Genomic DNA, 22,700 nt, shown 5'->3' on the forward strand with positions numbered 1-22,700 from the left:
GCTCCATTCGCGGATCCCCAGCTGGAAGAGAAGACAGTCGCGGGCGTTTAGGCGCTCGGCCATCGATTGTGGCGGTCTGGCTCCTACGTTTCCCCCTCCCCCTTCCCTCCCGAGACTCAAAACGGTCTCCCAGCCTCTAATCCAGAGGCTGGGAGGAAAAGCGGGACCAGGCGGAGTGGAGGGATTGCCGAACGCACGGATGAGTGTGTGTGGGAGCTCGCGTTCAGTCTGGCGAGCAGCGGCGGCGGCGGCGGCGGCGGCGGCAGCGGCGGTGGGGGGGCTGTCTCAGTGGCGCGAGGCCGGTGCACGCCCCCCCCACCCCCCTACCCCGGCGGCCTCCCGAGCGCTCCCAGCCTTGTGCCCCCAGCGCCGTCTACTCCGCGCGGTGTCCTCGCACGGCTCCGCGGGGAAGAGTGTGAGTGAGAGTGAGAGTGAGAGAGAGTGAAAGAGAGATAGAGAAGGAGGGAGGGAGGGAGAGGGTGCGCGCGAGTCGCGGCGGCGGCGGCTCCGGCAGCGGCGCGGGCTCCCTCCCCTCCCCCCCCCCGCCGCGGTGTGTGCAGGGAGGGAGCAAGCAGCCGGGGGCTCGGCGGCGGCGGCGGCGGCAGGGACGGCCGCGGCGTCTCTCTCCGACTCCTCCTCCCGGTTCTCTCCATCCATCTGCCGTGGCCATGGCCCGTCGCGGGAGCACAAAGGAGCCCCCGGGTTGGAGGTCAGCGTGGCTCCTGCTCTTCCTCCTCAGTGTGGGCGGTAAGTATGTCTTTTTCCCCCCACCTCGCACCCCGTTTTGGCCAGTGAGTGAACAAAGCCGGGAATCTCCCTGCCCCCCCCCCGGTTTCTCCCTCCCCCCCTTCCCTCCGACCCCGGGGCCTCCCCTGGGACGGACGGAGGAGAGCCCGGCTCCTCCGGGCACACAAAGGCGGCGCTTGTGCTCCCACCTGCGGGGGGAGCAGCGGAGTTGTCCTGGGCTTTAGGGCCCGAGCTCCCTCCCGAACCAAACCCCCGCCCCCCAAAAAGAGGGAAAAGTGTTGAAAGGAGCAGAACCTTCCTTCCTCGTGGGCTGTTGGGTCTGACTTCTCCTCGCCCTCCGAAACCCGTTCCCCACTCTCTCAGGAAGTTCTCTCCTCACCGGAGACCACGAAAGCTGGTCCTCCCTGGATCCCTCTGTCTCCCGCTGTTCACGGGCTCCTTCTCCCGAGCCTTGGGGGTTGAGGCTCACTTCGTACGGGCATGCGGTGCCCTAGTCACTTGGGAGAAGCCTGCATGCACAGGAAGGCCTGTAAATAGTTTCCAGCCCCATCTCCCTGTCTCGTGAGTGCTTTACCTTGTTCTTTCTATCTTTACGGAAGATCTCTGCAACTCTCTGAGCCCCGTTGTCACTTCTGCACCCTTGACATCCTCTCTTTTTCTTCAACTTTTATTTCCTAGTCTTTGAAATGGTATAAAGAGACCTCTTTTTACCTTTTCTGGTAAAGAAAGAAAAATAAGAATTCAGAAATGTCTTTAAAATTTAAAGTTTCCCATATGGGCTGGAAAGAGTATTATGAATAAACTAATGGATGCACTTAGTCTAGTGAAGAACTGAGAGGGACACCCAGTTCCACCTTTTCCGTGACTTGTTCTAGCTTCTTAATCCAAGTTTGACTACTCCGTACACTTGGGATCAACACATTAAGTATCCAGAATTGAACTTAGGGGAAAACAGTGAAAATTAATTTAACTTAAATCAACTTATTTGGTAAGTCTGATTATGCATCATAAATACACTCTTTTTGAACCGTATATCTCTCAGAAGATTCCAGTGATCATATGTCACAGTTGAGCATTGTCATAGTCTTTTCTGAAAACATCCACCAGTGACATTATGTGGTAGCTATCTTAACTTTTGGCAAGTTATAACGTATTATAGTAAAATTATTTGCCTCAAGTGGCATCCACTGTTTCTTGCTTGTTAGCAAGCTTTTTGATTTTTCAAAAAGATGACTTGATCCTCATAGGTTAATCTCTTGTCTGAAATGCTGTTTTAGCATTCCATCTCTATACCTCTAGCTGTATAAATAGGTTATAAATCATTTAGCCTCATTAAACCTTGTTTGAACTATCTATAACATGGTTAGAATATTTTTACAATGCTCACAAGGTTTTTGAGGAAAATATTTTGTAAACCTTATAATTTTTCTTTTTAAGCTCAATACTTGATTTCTGATTGTTCATTGCATGAGTTAGCAGTGATTATCAGTTTATGGGGCTGAATTTCACACCAGAGATCAGTAAGCTACCTACAGGTACATTAGGTTTTGATACAGAATTTGGAGTATTACCTCAAATTGGGGTGGTTCTGAGCAGTAGAGAATTGGTAAGGAGAAAGGGGGAGAGAGTGGTGGTTGTCAGAGTTAGACTAAGAACTTGAATATATTTAGCTGTATACTAAACATGTCTAAAACCCAAGCCATTAATTTGAACTACTAGAGTATGCTATTCTAGAATACATAATTGCATTGGTTTGTCTAAATATGACTATTTTTTTTTAATCTTTATCCCTTGAGTTTAGACTGGAATTAGTTCATTCTCCAGAGATGGGACAGCAGGAAATGTATACATAGATTGTTTGCTTTCCAGCATTCTCTAGGGAAGTTTTATACTAAGTAAAACATTAAAAAGTAGTTTGTTTTTTAGTTTGCAAATGTTTCCTCTGGTGTAACAGAAGAAAAGACCTAAACTATCTGCCAAATTTGAGTATAAACATAAAAACTACTTTTTTAAAAATTAGCGATAATTAAGACTTTCACTGTGCAAGAAAAGAGGAGGTAGAAAATCAGGCATACCCATCAAGCAGTGTTTCTACTGTGATGAAAAGAAATCATTGACCTACATCTATCTGGGAATTTGTACATATTTTATCCAACCATGTCTGAATTTATGCCAGTGAAAAAAACTGAAGTATCTTGAAGAATACCCTTTGAGTTTCTGCGATTTTCTTTGTTTAAAAAGCATTTTCTGATTAGCACAAAAGTATTATTTATTAGTAAGGGAAAGAGATTGAACCAGTGATTTCATTGGTATTTAGGAAACTCCCAAAGGAGAAAATTCCCTTTACCATCACAGGCTGTCACTTTTCTACAATTGATAATTCTCAGAGTAGTTAAATAACTTGCCTTGGGTCTCATAGAATATATGTTAGTAGTAAGACTTGAACCTAGGTGATCTTGGCTCTAAAATGAATTATTTCCACAGGGTGCTAAACTCTTACTATTAGCAATTTTGTAAAGTGCCTCCTAGAATCCCAGATATGAATGCATGTTTTCTATCTAAGGCTATCAAGCAGCATATAGAGCTGTCTTGTTTTTTCTATTTGTATCCCCATACTCAGCAAATGGGATAGCTTCATTGTTTTTGAAAATCCCTTTTCTCCCAGATGAAAGTTTAATATTTATTAGTTCTGTGTATATGTGTATCTGAGAAGTATGTGCAGAAAATTTCAAGATACTATATTTGAATTATTTAACCTAGAGAAAACTGAGAAATGTTGCTTGTAGTGAATGTTTGGTAGTTACATGATGGCATTTATCAATAAGTTGATTGTCAACTAAAACTTTTGCTGACTGCAAATTAATTCAGTAAAGATTGTAAAGTCTCTTTTCTGTGCACAGCATTTTATTAAATGTTATGAGAGAAAAAAGATAAATGCTGTTAGTTTTGTATTTAAACTTAAAATCTTTTGCATATCAAATCAGTCAATAAAAATTAAGTGCCTGGTATGTGGCAGACACTATGCTAAGCAGTGGAGATGCTGAGAAAGTCTGGTAGTTCCTACTCTCAAACAGCTTACAACCCTACTATGGAGACCACATGCAAGCAATTATGTGCAAATAAATTGTATACAGGATAAATAGGAAATAATTTACCCAGCATGGGGACTGTACTTAAAAGAGGATTTGGAAAAGACTTCCTGTAAGAATGTGGGATTTTAGCTGGGACTTAAAAGAATCCAAAAGGTAGAAATAGGGAGTAGGGGGTGTCAGTGAAAATGCTCCAAGTTGGAAGAAGGGAATATTTTGTTCAAGAAATAGCAAGGAGGCCAGTGTCATATAAGAAGACAGCAAAATGTAATATATGTTATTTTACATATTTAATATTTTCCATATTAATTCCAGATGAGTTAGTATCATTTTATAAATCATTTCTTTAAGAATTCATTTAAAGTTCAAATTTTGGAGAGAATGTGGAACTTCCTGAAAGGTGGGATTGAAAACTTGAACTTGAGCCTGGTTAGTAGTGAAACAATTCATTTTTATGCAGCATACTGCTTTGTTTGAATTCACAATCAAAATGTTATAGAACATCAAGACCAGTGTGAAAAACAGGAGCTAATGCATTCTGTAGAATTCTAAGTTGTCAACAGGTAGAAAGTTGTTATCCTCTCAAATATTCAGTCTTGTTCCCCCTACTTCAACCTTGTTTATCCATATTCTAGCCCATTCTACTAAGCCATATAATAATTTGGTGACACAAAAAATTTAGCACCTTTCAGATCTACAAGTTTACAACTTTCTCATCCAACAACAAATCTCATCCTGACCACAACCTTCTATTTGTCCACCTCAAGTTGTGTGATCTTGAACAAACCATTTAATATCTGAACCTGTTTCATTATCTACATGATGGGATAATGAATGATTTATCTATCTCAAAGAATGACTATAAGGAAGTGCTTTATGGATCACAAAAGATCATATCTAATATTTGCCTTTACTATAACCTCTAGGCAGTGAGAAAATACAAAATGTTCTGCATTTTATAGAAATAGCATCTATTTAGATCCAGAAAAAGACCTTGAGATCATTTAACTCAACCTTTTCATTTTACTCACCATCAAACTAAGGAAAACTAAGGCACCAGAGAAGTTATAAGTTGCCTAAGTTCAAGCAGGTATTAAGTAGCAAATCCCTGGAATTGAGCCTAGACCTTCTGAGTTCATTATCCAGATATTCTGTTTTAACCTAATTTCCCTTATCTAGGTTTTCCTGACACCACTCTCCTGGTTCTCCTGGTCTGATCACACCACAGAGTTTGTTTCTTTCTTCCTTTCTTCCTCCTCTTCCCCCACCCCCTTTTATTTTTTAAACTAATCTTCCTGTTGGTCTTGCCAACTAACTGTGAATATCCCTCAGGGATCTTTTCTAAGCCATCTTCTTTTCTTACTTTATACTTTCTCCCTTGGTGTTTTCATCTGCTCCTAGAGGTTTAGTTATCCTTCTTAATCAGATAATTCTTCAGTCTGTTGATCAAGCCTTAATCTTTCTCTTGATCTCTAATCTAGAATCACCAATAATCTATTAGACATCTAAAATTGGATGTCTCATAAACATCTTCAATACAATATGTCCATAACCAGAACTAATTAACTTATCCAACCAAGCAGTTAACAACTTGGAGTCTTAGAGAACTAAGAGGTTAAATAACTTATCCTATCACAAAACTTAAGTTTGAAGCTTTCTATCCACAGCATATACTATCTTCCTACCTTCCCATTTTCTGTGGAGGACACAATCATCCTTCCAGTTGCTTGTGTTGGAAACCTAGTTGTCCTTTTCCCTCACTACATATAGTTTTTCTGCCATCAAGTTTTCTTGTTTCTATCCTCCTAACTTCTGGTATACTTCTCTTTATCTCCTCTGATATGTCATCTCTCTAGTACTTGTCCATTATCACTTTATGCAGGAAGGATTACTTTTGCCTTCTGAAGTCTACCTGCTACAAGTATTTCACTACTCTCTAGTTCATCGTCTTCTCAAATTGTCACAGTGATCATCTTAAACCATAAGACAGCCAGTGGCTCACTGTTACCTCCAGAATCTTATATTGAATGATTTGTTTAGCTTTTAAAGCTTTTTACAACTTGACCCTTTTGTAACTCTCCAATGTTTTTATACTTTACTCTTCTCTATATACTCTGTATTTCAGCAATAGAACCCTTCTTGCTGTTCCCCACATATAGCACACAGAAAACTTCATGCTTTTTCCCTTATTGTCCTCATACCTCAAATGCTCTCCCTCTTCATTTCTGTCTCTTGACTTCCCTGACTTTCTTAAAAACTCAGCTCAAATTCTGCTTTCTCTACAGGAGCCCCTTCCTGTTACTTTCCCTTCTTGCTTCATATCCTTTCTACCCCTTCCAATGTCCTCCCTCTGAGATTATCTCTAATTTACCTTGTATTTGCACATAATTATTTAAATATTATGTTCTCCATTAGATTGAGAGTCTTTGAGGACAGGGACTATTTTTGTTACTTTACATATCCCCAGTATTTAATACAGTGTTTCACACATAGTAAGCACTAATAAATGTTTGATGACTTGACTTGACTAGGGAAATATAGAGTTTCTTGGAGAAAGTGGCAATTCAGATGGACTTTGAAAAAAGGGAAGAGAAAATTCAGCTAATGAAGATGGGGGAAGGAAGTCCATTTTGAACAGGATGGACAACATGAGCAAGGATGATTGAAAATAAAAACTGGAGTAGGGGCAGAGAGAGGGACATTAAGTATTCTATATTATAGAATACATAATAGGTAGTAGTATGAGATTAAATAGATTAATATAAGGTCTTAAAAGAGAAAGTAGTTTAAGATAGATATAAGGTCCTAAAAGGGAAGGTAGGTTGATGTCTGATTATTGAGGGTTTAGGATGCCAGGATCAAGAATTTATCTTTTTTTTTTTTTTTTTTTTTTTGGTAGGCAAATAAGAACCTACTGAACTTTTTTAAGTAGAAGGGTGACATAGGCAGTGCATTTTGAAGAATGTTTTGAAAAAGGGCAAAATTACAGGTAGGAAGAATAGTTAGGAAGGCCTGGACTAGGAGAGTTGGAGAAAGAATGGAAAAGAAGTGACAACTTAGATATTATAGAAATTAAATCAACAGGATTTTGGAATTGATTGGATGTGAGGATGAGGTGAGGGAATAATGAAGAGCCAAAGATGATTTGACTCCCTATCTCATTTCTTAGTGACTGTTTCAGAACTTTTGCTATTATCTTTTTTCCTACTCCCCATATTTACAGAACATGACTTCCTCACTGAGAATACTGAGGATTTAGTATAAATTCCCTCAATTCTCTAGTTTTTTTTCCCCTTCCATTCCTCTGCTTCATTATCCATTGAAGAAAATAGGAAATATTGCTTTTTTTTTCATGTTTATAAGATAATATATGCTGTGGATAGAAAGCTTCAATCTTAAGTTTTGTGATAGGATAAGTTGTTTAACCTCTTAGTTCTCTAAGACTCCAAGTTGTCAATTGCTTGCTAAATTTTATGGAAGGCATGAATGACTTTACCAGAGAAATCTGGTAAAAAAAAAAAAAAAAAAAGGAGGGAATAAAATGGCTTCTGAGCCTTTTCTTTCCCAGTATCTATCTATTCATTCCTTATCCTCTTTAAATCAGATTTCTGTACCCATTGTTTTATAGAAACTTAGTTATTCAATCAACTGGCATTTGTTAAGCAATTGCTGTATGCTGGGAACGATGCTAACTAATTATCTAATACAGCCTTTGGTCATCTTATTAAGTCCAATAAGCTATTTTTGGTCATCATCTTCCTTGATCTTGGAGTTTTTTGATGCTGTTGATCCTTCCTTATGACTACTCCATCATTATCAGGATTATCATAATCTTCTGTTCTTTTTCTATCTATAACTTGCTTCTCAGTCTCCTTTACTGGATATTTATTTACTTTGTGATCCATTTATGTGGATGTTTTGCAGTTGCCCTTGGGACTATTTTCTTTACATGCTCTCTCTTGGGCACTTAATTTCACTTACTTTGAAGTTTTAGCTTTAGCTACCACCTTATGTGGATGACTCCAAAATCGGTATCTTTAGTTTTCTAAACTTTTCCTTTGAGTGCCAAGAAGTATATTTACAATTGATGTTGACATTGATGTTCTTTCTACTAGCACACTAAAATTAAAATGTCCCTAAACATGCTTATTCTTTCCACTTAAATGTATTTCTTTGTATATCACTTTTTCTGTTTGTGCTTCACACTCTTACTTTATTTTAAATCTTGGGCATAATTCTGCTCACCTCCTATATATATTCTTTGCATTGTATAACAATGCTTTCTCTGTTGATTTTACCTCTGCTATATCTCTTGTATATTAGCCCATCGATAGATATTTGTTGAGAGGACAGGAAGTTCAGAATGCTTTGAATGTGGGAGGGTTTTGATTCTGGAGGTAATAGGTCAACAAGCATTTATTGAGTGTATATTATGTCCTAGGCACTATGCTGAGGCCTGAGGATACAAGATAAATTTTATAGCCTCTGCCCTCAAGGAGTTCACATCTTAATGAGAGATATCAACATGCAAAGAATTATACCTACACCATATATTAATATTAATGGAAGGTAAACTTAAAAGGAAAGAACTAGTAGTGGAATGGACCAGGAAAGATCTATAAAAGGTAAGATTTAAGTGCCTCCTTTCTCCATTCGTATTCCCATCATTCTCATACACATTATTTGCTTGGACTATTTTTTTTTTTAATTAAAGCAACCTTTTTAATAGTAAGAGATATTTATAGAGAGTTTTAAAATATTTATCTATCCAAGTACAATTTAGTTAGGCCATTCTCTGCTCAGAAAAATTTTAGTGACTTCTTGTTTACTGAATAAAGATTAGACTTCTTTGTCAGATTTTCAAAGCTTTTCACTGCCTTATTTCCCATTTTATCCCATTCCATCTTGTCTTCAGTTGCCTCCTCTATTATCCACTTCCTCAAGTTATCTATTTCCTACAAACATGCCCATGCTTCTGCTATCTTCAAAAAACCTTCATTAGATTTCTATAATTTACTAGCCTTTCCTGGCCTATCTTGAGAAGGCTATCTGCATTAGATGCTTACATTCTCACTCTCTTTTTAACTCCTTTTAGTCTCACTTCCAAACTCATCATTCAGCCATCTCCCTCCAGGTTACTAATGGGCTCTTAATTACTAATTCTAATTGCCTTTTTCCAATCTTCCATCTTTTTTGTTCTCTTTTCAGCCTTTGACACTGTCAGTCAAATTCTTCTTGATAATTTAGGTTTTTGTGAGTCTCTTCTTTCTGGTTCTCCACTAACTTGACTGTTTCTTTGCTGGATCTTCATCCACGTCATACCTGTTTTTCATGTCCCATGTCCCATACATGCTTGTTCTGGATACTTCCGCCCCTGTACTATTTCACTAGATGATTTCATCAGCTCCTGTGGATTTATGTCATCTCTCTGCTGATTATTTGCAGATTTTTTTATCCAGTCCTAACCATTCTGCTGATCTTCTGCATCTCCAATCATCTTTCACGTATCTTAATCTAGATGTCCTAGTACATCTCAAAATCTACATATTCAAATTTGAACCCAGGTCTTTCCTTCCAACTCCACTCCTCTAGCCCCATTTCAGATATACCTACTAATGTGAAGGCACCACCATCCTCTCCTTCTCTCAGACTTAAAACTTAGGTGTCATCAACACCTTCCTTTCTCCTCCCCCTCCCCCCCAATCTGAGGGTTGTAGATTTCACCTTTGTAACATGTCTGATACACTTCCCTCTCTGCCAGAACTTCTATCACCCTGATGCCTGGACTAGTGAAGTAGTCTGCTGATAAGTCTGCCAGCCTTAAGTCCCTTTCTTCTTGTCCTAATAAAGTACCCAATTAATGTTTGTTGACTGTCTGCTTTTCTCATGATAGTCCCTTCTTAATGTACTACATTTTTGCTAAGTAGATGATTTTCTTTTGCACTTTTCAGACACTATCTTTGCTTATGCTGGTCCCCATGTATGAAATGTCCTCTTCCCCCCACCTCCCTCACTTGTTGAATTCTTCTCTATATTTTTATCTTTTAAAATTCGGCTTAAATATCATCTTTCTAAATAAAGGCTTCTCCAGCAACCCTGTCTTTTTTGTTATTAATTTCTCTCCTCATATCTTCTCACATTACACTTCATTTTGCAGTTCATTCCATAATGCATTTATTATTTGTTATCTGTATATGTCTTTTCCCATAATACCCCTTATCGTGTATAGACCTTACCACTCTATGTAGGCAGAGACTGACTTATCTAAAATTTATTTCCAAAGCCCCTAGTGTAGTATTCTGAATAGTGAAATGTTTGTTGAGTGAATAACTATGAATAATCTACTCTCAGTTAGTTTCAGAGGATAGTCATTTTAGAGTACATTTTGGAAAGGAAGGTTTCTTAGGGAGAGAATTGAAGTGATAAGTAAAGAACTTGAAAGAATTCTGAAAATAAGATTTGGAGAAAACAAAGCTGAAACATAGGAGATGAAAAATGAGAGGAAGTCATAGAAGATATTTGGGCTGGAATTTTAGCTGAACAAGGATTTAACAGGGTGTAATAATGTTTTTATAGGCTTATTGCCAAGAAAAGAAGAGACCTTATCTTTTTGATAGGAAGATGTTGTGGTTTTTTTTGTTTTTTTGTTTTTTTTTTCCCCTTAATTTTTGTTTTTTTAAATTAAAAGACCTTGGGAGGCAGTAGAAAAGAAGGGAAATTTAAGTAGGAAAAATGAAAGTTAGTATTTGTAAATGAGAATTTTAATCACTTCAAGGAAATGTAAAATGTCAGAACATGGTTCTTTTTCTTTTGTTCTTTGTTTTTACATAAATGGTATTTTATTTTTCCAAATATGTGCAAAGAAAATTAAGACCACTCTGAGATACCACTACACACCTGTCAGATTGGCTAAGATGACAGGAACAAATAATGATAAATGTTGGAGGGGATGTGGGGAAATTGGGACACTAATACATTGCTGGTGGAGTTGCGAAAGAATCCAGCCATTCTGGAGAGCAATCTGGAATTATGCCCCAAAAGTTATCAAACTGTGCATACCCCTTGACCCAGCAGCGCTACTACTGGGATTATATCCCAAAGAAATACTAAAGAGCGGAAAGAGACATATATGTGCCAAAATGTTTGTGGCAGCTCTTTTTGTTGTAACTAGAAACTGGAAGATGAATGGATGTCCATCAGTTGGAGAATGGTTGGGTAAATTGTGGTATATGAAGGTTATGGAATATTATTGCTCTGTAAGAAATGACCAGCAGGAGGAATACAGAGAGGCCTGGAGAGACTTAAATCAACTGATGCTGAGTGAAATGAGCAGAACCAGAAGATCACTGTACACTTCAACAACAATACCGTATGAGGATGTATTCTGATGGAAGTGGAAATCTTCAACATAAAGAAGATCCAAATCACTTCCAGTTGATCAATGATGGACAGAGGTAGCTACACCCAGAGAAGAAACACTGAGAAGTGAATGTAAATTGTTAGCACTAATATCTGTCTGCCCAGGTTACATGTACCTTCGGATTCTAATGTTTATTGTGCAACAAGAAAATGATATTCACACACATGTATTGTACCTAGACTATATTGTAACACATGTAAAATGTATGGGATTGCCTGTCATCGGGGGGAGGGAATAGAGGGAGGGGGGGGTAATTTGGAAAAAATGAATACAAGGGATAATATTATAAAAAATATATATATATATATATATATATATATAATAAAAAAAATTTTAAAAAAATAAAAAAAAAAAAAAACAAATATGTGCAAAGAGAGTTTTCATCATTCACATTTGCAATACCTTGTGTTCCAAATTTTTTGCTCTCTGGGTCCTTCCCTTATACAGCAAGCAACCTGACAGGTTAAATATGTACAGTTCTTTTAAACATATTGCTATAGTCATCCTTCTGTGCAAGAAAAGTCAGATCAAAAGAAAAAAAAAAAAAACAAGCAAAGAACCATAGACTACTTTGAACCACATTCAGTGTTCATAATTCTCTTTCTGCATGCAGATGGCTTTCTCCATCCCACCTATTGGAGTTGCTTTGAATCATCTCATTGTTGAAAAGAGCCAAGTCCATCATTAGTTAATCATCTCATAATTTTCCTATTGCTTGTTGCTATGTTCTCCTGGTTCTGCTCACTTCGCTCAGTATCAGTTCATGAAAGTTTTTCCAGACTTTTCTGAAATCAGCCTGCTCATTATTTCTTATTGAACAATAGCATTCCATTATATTCCTATCATAACTTATTCAGCCATTCCTCACATGATGGGAATCCTCAAAAGACTGCTACAAACAACTACAGAGCTACAAAAGCTACTGCAAACATTTTTGTACAGGGCATGTTTATTCTTCAGGTTAAGTAGTTAATAATCCTTATTTTTAAAAATAGTATTAGCGGAAATCAAGGGGTTATGTTGAATAATTCTTTATTCATGTAGTTCCTAATCAAAAGTAATTTTTCCTTCCTCTATTTACTCTGGATGAAAAAATTATTGACAATATGATATAATAGATTATAGTACTTAGTTGTACTTAGACTATACTTGGTTGGAAACTTTTGAGTTTGAGTCTTGACTCTGACTGACATCAGTGTATATAGCATGTGACCTCTTGATTTTCTCTTCTATACAACATGGGCAATTAAGTAGTACAAAAGAGAGTGTTATCTGGAGTTTAGACTCTGATCTCCAACACCTATTGTTGTGTGAACCTGGTTAAGTTACTTTAACCCTGTTTGCCTCAGTTCTTCATCTGTAAAAATGAGCTGAAGAAGGTAAAAGCAAACCATTCCAGTGTCTTTGCCAAGAAAACCCTAAATGGGATCATGAGGAATCAGACAGGACAAAAGTAACTGAACAAAAATGTGGCTTACAGTATTTCTAATACTATCCTACAAGGTTGTTTCAAGGAAAATAAATTTCTTCTTTTTAAAAAATTCTTTGTTAATTTAAGCTTTTTATTATATTATTTATTTTAATCATATTAAAATTCATGTTCTTTTTAGTATTATTGTATATGTGTGATATCTCATTAGATTTTAAACTATTTTGGTACATATTTTATTCTCTTAATGCTTAGTTAGCATTGTATACTTAATATAGTGGGAGCTTATTATATGTTAAATTGAAATAAGTTGCTTACTTTTTTTCTTTTTTTCCTGAGGCTGGGGTTAAGTGACTTGCCCAGGGTCACACAGCTAGGAAGTGTTAAGTGTCTGAGACAGGATTTGAACTCGGGTCCTCCTGAATTCAAGCCTGGTGCTCTATCCACTGTGCCACCTAGCTGCCCCTAAGTTGCTTACTTTTATAGAGGCATAGGTAAGTTTTGATTTATATACAAAGAATATTACTCCAACAGGCAAAATTATGAATTTATCGAAGTATCAAAGAGTGCCAGCTCTCTCTATTTGTATGCCAATTAATCTAGATTTCCCAGGAATTGAAGTTTAGTTTATTAGGCTACACTCTTCTCATTTACCTTGCCTTTTATAAAATAGCTACTTACCCCTTTTTACCTTCTCCCCTACTTTTCCTATCTTTGCAGTTTAGTTCCCATAAAATACAAGTTTCATAAGTTCCATAGCCATGTCATTAGGACCTTCCGGTTTTTAAGTTGGCAAAATCATGGAAATATTGTTTTGTTAAATTTAGTCCCGATATACAATTCCAGGCAGTCATGAAATTTGTGGATTCTAAGGAATTCTTGTCATATTGAGTATGGCTTCTACTTTGGAAACTCTTTGGCCTTTTGGTCTTATATGAAGGAATTTTGATTATTTAACCTATAATAGAGAAGAATGAAGAAACTTAAAGTGCGTAAAGAAATAGTTGTAGTCAATGGTTCTTCTTGAACTGGGGACAAAATTGGTGGGAATGGAACTTAAATTACAAGATATAGTATTTTTTGAGGAATCTAGGTAAACAACTTTCATAGACTTAAGAGCTCTAATACAACACAATGACTTTCAGTCATTTCAGTATGCTATCCATGTACTGACAGAGAGTTGATAAACTCAAGAAGCAGAATGAAACTTTAATTTTTAGACATGGACTATATGAAAATGTAGTTATTTTATGTATATTTGTTAGGAAGACTTGTTTTTGTTTTTCTCTATTAGGTTGGAGAGATGGAAACAAATAATACTTGGAAATTGGTGCTTATCAATTGAAAAATTATTGTATTTCTTTTCATACTTGTATTCCCTAAATAATTTAAAGACCTTTTATCCTTATCAAATGAAAGTATTTTCATTTCACAAGTCTGATGTGCTTGTATCAATTTTTATTTATTAATTTTACTTACCACTAAAAATATGAAAAGATCAGAGATCCAGGATATGGAAGGTACCTGAAAGACCATCTGGTCATACCCTCTTATATTACAGATGAGGAAACTGAGGACTTTGGAGCATAAGTGAGTTCCTTAAAATCCCATAAGTAACAGTTTAGTTCTTGGAAGCTGGATATGAACTCAAGTCTTTTGACCCTAGAGCTCTTTACATTGTACTATCATTCTTCCTTTGAAGCTGTGAGTAGTAATTCATACTTCACTTTTGGTCATGACAGGACAGGTCAGTCTTACTCCTAATTGGAAAGGCATTTAAGTTTTGTATAACTCCATTCACATTAGCAGCCAAGATTCTGTTTCCATTACTCTTCCATTACTGTAAAAGGGGTGCTAGTGAAATGCACTAAGGCTTAAAAAAAAAAGGGAATTTGAAGGTGTCACTATGAACCTGAGAAAGTATAGGTTTGTAAGGAGCAACAGCACCCTGAGGCTCTACTGAGGTCCTTGAGCAATTACAGGTGGACAGTTCACTTATATTCACTTCAGCTCCTAGAGCAAGTGTTTAACAAGTAAAAAGATTCTTTTATGAATAAAGTTTGAAAACACTTCCTTTTTCAACCATATATAAAGTTTAAAAATATTCACATTAAGTAATCGGCTACTTAGTTTTTTAGTTGATAATATTTGTATATTTTCAACTGAATTTTTGAATAATAATATTCATAATCATATTATTATAATTGCTAAAAAAAACAGAGAGTGAGGATAATGTAAGTTATTTATCTAAATTGCAGGCTTCATTAGTAAATCCTTAGTCTTTAATAATAACACATCTGTAAGTGAAGCAAAAAATTAACATGTTTGTCTGCTCAAACTATATTTGAGTTTTCTGGAATTCATTGTGGTTAAGGTAAAGAGAGAGTTTGGTTATAACACCAAAAATATATATATATATCCCCTGCTTTTGAGTATAGACTCTACTTTCTGGCTGTGCTTCTAATCCTTTCTGTGGAGTTTTTTGGAATAACTTAAATTGTCTTATCAGTTGCTACAGCTAATTCAATGCTTCTTAAGTTGGAGCTGAGCTTTTCTCTATTTTCTTCACTGTATTTTTTTTTCTCCTCTTAAATTGTTCAAACTGATACTCAAATGATTTCAGATCTGTTATACTGCTTTATATGAGTGCCAATCTAGAAGTGATTCTGAACTGTTTTGGACATTCCAGAGCTATTTTTTAGACATTTGTAAACCCAAATGCTAGACCTTTTATTATCTGGTAAACTCGGAAGGGTCTTTAACCTTCCTTTTTTCATAATAACATGTAAATCTTTAATTTTCGTTTTCTATGGCATTTATTCTTTCCAACAATAATCATTTGATAGGTAAATGTGATTTGAAAGTACAAGTGTCAGTCATAAACTCTGTACTTGAGTCCTCAGTAGGTAGCTGGGTCCAATAAATTGCTGTTTTTGCTGCTTACTACATATGTGTAACCTGACATATAACCTGGCAAGTATGCTTGATTTATATACTATACTTGAATTTTCATATCTTTTGATTACTCTTTGGATTGTGTGGAACTTTGTTTCTTTGAAGTTTGTGTTATTCTATGAGATTTGCTATCACATGGCTTACTTTGTGCCATACACTGTACAAAGTGTTGAAAAAACAAGAAAGGCAAAAAAAACCCCAAATCTCAAAACAATCCTCTTTCAAAATGAATAGTCCTTTTTCAAGGAGCTTACTGTATGAGGGGAAAGACAATATAAAAAGATATATGCAGGATAAATTATAGATAATCAACAGAGAGAAATGACTAGCCTTAAGAATATTTGGAAAGATTTTTTCCAGATGGTATGATTTTAGGTGACACTTGAAGGAAACTAGGGAAGCCAGGAGATAGAAATGAGGACAGGACAACATTCTAGGTATATGAGAGAAATGAAAATTCATGAAGTTGAAAAATTTGAGAAACAGAGTACTTGGAAAAGGAATAAGGTGCAGAAGGCTGGAAAGATAACAGAGGATCTGATTATTAAGGGGTGTACAATTCCCATATGAAATTTGCCCTATTCCTTCTGTAACCATGTATTTAAAGCTGAGATCAGCTTTAGAGGTCAGCTAGTCCCACCCCTTCATTTTTGTAAAATTTAATTTTTTTTTCTTTTTTTTTTAATAGTTATCAACCGTTGTTTTCTTTCCTTCTTGCTCCATTCTTGTTTAACTGGGTGAATTTACAATTCTATCAATAGTGAATTAGTATATTTGTTTTCCTGTAGTTCTGACATTTATAATTTACTCTTTTGTCATTTTGGTCAATTTAATGTATATGCGATGGAACCTGAGAACTACTTTAATTTGCATCTTACTAATTTTTAGTATTTATGGTTGTTTATACTTTATATATTTATCTTTCTTTGAAAACTATTTGTTCGTACCTCTTGTTCTTATAAATTTAATTAAGTTCCTTATATATTTTAGATGTGAGACCTTTTATAAAGGAAACTTATTGCAAAGATTTCCCCATTACTTGTTTCCCATTTTAACTGTTAATTTTATGGAGAAACTTTGAAATTTTATATTATCAGTTATCCCTTTTATCTAATTAGACTCTCTCATTGTCTTTTTTCTTTTTCTTAATCATGGATTCTTCCTTTAATCCCTACATCTAAAAGATAATTTCTTCCATGTGACTTTAATTTACTAATAATGTCATCTTTTATATATCTAAGTCATAATATCCATTTGGAATTTATCTTCTTACTTTGTATAAGATAGTAATCCTTAACTAACTTCTGCCAATCTTTCCAACAATTTTTGTCAAATGATTCCTTATATTAGTAGCTGGAATCTGAGGTTATCTAACATGCTACCGTTTTTTATTTGCTTTTGTACATTGTATTCCTAGTCTGTTACTTATTGAATGTCCATTAAAAACAACAACAACCACCCAAAAAAAAAAAAAAAAAAAAAAAAAAACTTTTTAAACAAAGTCAATTTGATAAGTACTGTATAATTTAAGGTATGGTAGGTCTGGATCCCCTTCTTTCCTACATTATTTCCTTTAAAATTCTTGACCTTTTGTTCTTCCCATTTAATATTGTTATTTTTTAGCCTAATTTTAGAATACTTTGATTTAGAATTAGAATACCAAAGAATACTTTGGTAGTTCCATATGGCACTGAATAAGTAGGTTAACTAGTATTGTTATTTTTATCATAATGGCCGGCCAATTCATAAGCAGTTAATATTACTCTTCTTACTTCATTCTTTTTTTTTCTACAAGAATAGATTCAAATAGTTCTAGGTTTGTCTTCATGGATAGACTCCCTAATATTTTTATTTAATATTGTAGTTGTTCTAAATGTAATTTCTTTGTCTTACTTTTTTTTTCTTAATATTTGGGAATACTCCCAATTTTTCCAACTTCTCTTAACTTAGTGCCTTTTCTCTTTTAACTATTTTCTATTTTTCTTACATATATTTTATTTGTATTAATCTGTTGTCTCCCGGCAGATCATGAGTGCCTTAAAGGTAGGGACTATCTTGTCTCTTAGTATCCCTGGCTTCTTAGCACAGTGCTTAGCACATAATTGATGCTTAAACATATTTTTATTAACTGCTAGCTTTAAAGTATATTATACAGTCTGTCGGCATTTATTGTTTCATTGAATTTTTGATTTTTTAGGAGGGGTCCCTTGATCTGTGATATCACACTCAAGTAGAAATGGAGGCCACTAATCAATATAGAAGTATCCCCCGAAGGGCACATGTTGATTTAATTATACTATCTATGTTTTATTGCACTTTTATATAATTTGTTAAATATTTCTCAATTACATTTTAATCTAGTTAGGGCATACTTCACACTTGGGAATAATATGTATTGCGTGTTTCATATCTTTTATAAAAAATGATGGTTTTGTTACCTCTTTACCTATATTTATTTTTTGATTTCTCTTTCTAATCTTATTGTTAAAGAACACATTTACTTTATTCCTGATCTTATTGGAAAGCCGTCATTTATCCCCATTTACATAGAATGTTTCCTATTGGGTTTGATATATACTATTTACCCCGTTAAGGAAAGCCTTGTTACTTTGCTTCCTGATTTTTTTAAAGCAAAATATGGATGTTGAATTTGATTCCAAACCTTATTGACATAAAGTAGTTTTTATTACATTATTAATATTAATTACTATGGTTATAGTCTCTGATTTTCTTAGCATAAATTCAATATGATCATAGTTCTTTAAAATCACGTTCTTTACTTTTTATTTAATTTTTAATTCATTCTTTAAAAACCCATTATTGCATGTAATTTTTGTCATACTTTTGGTTAGTAAATGACATGTTTAGTTTTTCTTCATTTTCTGTAAAGGTGTCATACATGGATGAGAAATATATAAACTCCTTTCTGATCCCAAATAGTAATGCTAAAGAGCTATTGTTGCTAATTTTTCTAAAGAGTTATTCAGGTCCTTGACTTCTATTTTGGTTTACTTTTTCACATAATTATATAGGTCTAAATGGGATGCATTTGAAGTCCCCCCTCCCCCACTATTATAATTTTTTTTCTGTAATTCAATTACCTTTTTCTTTTAAGTTTTTAGATGTTATGGCTTGTGATACATATATATTAAAGATTGATATTTATCATCTATAGGACCTTTAAATATAATAACTGCTTATTATAAGTCATTATTCTGCTGTTGCTTTTTTGAATTCACCTGTAACAAATAGATTTTGCTTCAGTTTCTCTCTCTTTTTTTTTGATAATTGCACATTCTTCTTTTTTTAAATTATAGCTTTTTATATACAAAATATATGTATAGTAATTTTTCAACACTGATCCTTGCAAAAACTTTCAACTTTTCCCCTCCTTCCCCCCACCCCTGCCCCTAGATGGCAGGTAGTCCCATACATGTTAAATATGTTAAAGTATATGTTAAATACAACATATGTATACTTATTTATACAATTATCTTGTTGCACAGGAAAGATCAGATTTAGAAAGAAGGTAAAAATAACCTGAAAAGAAAAAACAAAAATGCAAGCAAACAATAACAGAGTAGAAATGTTATGTTGTGGTCCATACTCATTTCCCAGTGTTCTTTCTCGGAGTGTAGCTGCTTCTGTTCATTACAGATCAATTGGAACTGATTTGGATCCTCTCATTGTTGAAGAGAGCTATATCCATTAGAATTGATCCTCACATAGTATTGTTGTTGAAATGTATACTTATCTCCTCATTTCACTTAGCATCAGTTCATGTATGTCTCTCCAAGCCTCTCTGTATTCATCTTGCTGGTCATTTCTTACAGAACAATAATATTCCATAACATTCATATATCACAGTTTATCCAGCCATTCTCCAATTGGTGGGCATCCATTCAATTTCCAATTTCTAGCCACTATGAAAAGGGCTGCCACAAACATTTTTCTACATATTGGTCCCTTTCCCTTCTTTAATATCTCTTTGGGATATAAACTCAATAGTAACACTGCTGGATCAAAGGGTTTGCACGGTTTGGAAACTTTTTGAGTGTAGTTCCAAATCGCTCTCCAGAATGGTTGGATCTGTTCACAACTCCACCAACAGTGCATCAATGTCCCAGTTTTCCTACATCCCCTCCAATATTCGTCATTATCTTTTCCTGTCATCTTAGCCAATCTGACAGGTGTGTAGTAGTATCTCAGAGTTGTCTTAATTTGCATTTCTCTGATCAATAATGATTTGAAATACCTTTTCTAATTATTATAAAGCGTTTCAATTCCTTTATATGAAAATTGTCTGTTCATATCCTTTGATTATTTATCAATTGGAGAATGGCTCCAGTTCCTCATTTTAACTCTGAATCTTTAATTTACTTGTGTTTGTTGTTAGCAGTGTATTATTAAATTTTTTTATTCTAATAGATTTTACTATGTTCTGCTTTATGAATAAGTTCATTCCATTCATATTCAAGGTTATAATTGGTAATATTCTTAATTATTAATAGAAATTGTTAACAATAATTACCCTTTATCTTCTCTTATTTTTCCTCTTACTCCCTCTTTACAAATAAGGTGGGTGGTAAAGAAGAGAGTTTTTGCCTAGTACTCATCAATTGTAAATGAAGGGTCTGTTTCCATTCCATAGTCCTTTTTCTCTCTCCCTTTACCCTGATTCCTGGATTTCACTCTCTTTCTTTTCTTTTAATACCCATGTTAAGCTTCCCCCTCTGAGTTTGTCTTGCTTTTCACTTTTCCCTTACCTATCCTGTTCTACCTCTTCATTTTAATATGAAGAAACTCAGATCATAAGTGACAGAATTGTCTTCAAAATAAGGTCATAAGGCAGTGCTTTTTTTTTTCCATTGTATCACACTTCCTACTCCAGTTACAAATATTAAGTTGATGAACTGATCACCCAAATGCATGCTATAGTTAATGTATTAGATATTTTTCATTTATTTAGTTTCAAGATAATCTAAAGAGAAATGGAGAGGCATATGCTAGGTATCATCAGACTATCACCTTGCAAAAAAAGGAGTTATTAAAAAGTTTAAGGAATTTTATGAGAGAAATGTATTATCAAAACTGTGTGGGATGGGTGCTAGACCCCCTTTCCCAAATTAATTAATCAGAGACATCTTCAGGTACAAAAAGAAAGCATATATTTGGTCCCTGTAGGGAGAGGCCCAGACACACACCTGGGGGCCATCCCAACTCATACCATGTGCTGGAGGAACCTGACCAGCTTTTGACTTATAGTAGATTTAAAAAGCAGAAGACCCAAGCCTTTTCACTGGATAGACTAAAAGGAAGTAACCATCCTTGACCAATGTTGTCTACTAACTGTCAGTCAGGTTACTTTCTGTAACCTCATTAACTTCCCGTGGGCCTGACCTGGCTCTGGGAATAAGGATCCTGTGACTTAGGCCTGGTCTCATAAACTGAGAAAACTTCATCCAGTCAGTCCCATTCAAAACAGAATACAGAGGGACTGACGTGGCTGAAATGAATGAAGAACATCATTGCTGTTTTCCCAGGGTAAGAATATTTTAAAGAAAGTTCTCAAAAATTTGGATGAATTCGATGTGCAAACTTCTGATTTGGACAATATCTGGAGAACCTCATCCATAGAAAGTTCCCCTTCCATTTGAACTCTGATATCCTTCTTAACAATCCCAAACATCTTTAGTGAGTATATGTTATATTTTATGCCTGTATTGATGCTAATGTGGTTTCATTTATTTAGTAATCTTCATTAATCTTAAGATTCCTTCACAGAGGGAATCTTTTTAAGGTTATAGTTTCTTCTACTGAATCAAGAGTTTTTTCTGTAGATAATAGATAGGAGTTTCTTGTATTCTCATTACTTTTCAGTCATATGTAAATTGTAAAACTGTGGCATATTGCAGTGAATAATCTGTAAAATCCTGACTTTTAAAAATTTCCTCAAGTGTATCATATAGATATGTAGCTCATTTTCATTAAGATTTCATAAAAGTGAAGAGACTAGGCAATAATTGATAATTATTTTCTTTTAGGCAATAATATTTGTCCCTTTTTTTTTTTTTTTTTTTTTTGTATTCTTTTGAGGTATCTTATAAAATAATACCTTAATGCTCTGATTTGATTTCCTTAACATTTATTCCATGGGATTTAGTGATCTTTTCTGTCTTTTCTTAATTCCATTTCTACTGCCTAGTATAGCACATTGATATTGAAGTGGTAATGTCCAAATGTGTTGGATCTACCGTAGGTAATAACTATAGGTAGTAATGGAAACACTGTACTATTGTTTATTTTTTTATTTTTTTTTTTTATTTTTATTTTTTTGCCTGTACCAGTAATGTTTTGGTGATAATGTGGCTTAAATAGATCTTAAGGCAAGCTTCCTATAGACTTACTTGTACCTATATTGTTTTCTCATGCTTTGTCAAATTCTACTGTCTAATTTTTATTATCATTCTCTTTTTGCTAATCAAATTGTATTTTTAAATTAATATTGCCCTTTGCCACCATTTCTTTCTGTTTGGTAAAGTACATGTATTTGTGAAAGTGATTTCTGAGCATTTTTTAAATTTTTGATTCTTCCTTGTTGGATTACTGCTTTATATCTATCAATAAATGTTTGTAGGAAGTATCTTTGCCTTGTATTTGCATTTTTAATTAATTAATTACCTTTTTTAGCATTGATGGTTGGTTTGAACATGTTAGGTTTAGATTGTTGGAGTTGTATAATGTGTTTTGTTCTTTTCTTTATCTCTGATTTGATGTTGGTTCTGAACTTTATTGAATATAATTCATGGTTAGATGACATCCAGACAGTGCTTTGATGTGACTCTTATGTCAACATTGAGGCATTTCCTGTCCACTAAAATACAATTTAATTTTATCATTTTTGTTTTTGCTTACCACACTCAGAATTGTAAATTTTCTTCTTGAAAAAGGTATTCATGGTTTCTTTTTCTAGTGAGAATGCTAGGTAATACCCAATGCTGCAAGAGGATCAGATGGCTTTAGGGGCCCTTCATTAGGAGACTTTAGATGGCTTCAGGAA

The 22,700-nt window shown here is 35.1% G+C and overlaps 1 protein-coding gene across 2 annotated transcripts in view; it reads left to right on the forward strand.

Moving 5' to 3' along the window:
• Positions 1-525: 525 nt before the first annotated feature.
• Positions 526-22,700, forward strand: part of LRP12 (LDL receptor related protein 12) — a 113,287-nt gene continuing 91,112 nt past the window's right edge. Inside the window, exon 1 of one of the 2 annotated variants that reach the window (XM_074267188.1) lies at positions 526-747. In XM_074267188.1, coding sequence (XP_074123289.1) covers positions 669-747 — 79 coding nt within the window. In that variant the 5' untranslated portion in view covers positions 526-668. The remainder of the gene's footprint in view (positions 748-22,700) is intronic. The other variant, XM_074267180.1, reaches the window with a different exon arrangement.

Source organism: Sminthopsis crassicaudata, chromosome 1 (genome assembly GCF_048593235.1).
Source record: "Sminthopsis crassicaudata isolate SCR6 chromosome 1, ASM4859323v1, whole genome shotgun sequence".
NCBI lineage: Eukaryota > Metazoa > Chordata > Mammalia > Dasyuromorphia > Dasyuridae > Sminthopsis > Sminthopsis crassicaudata.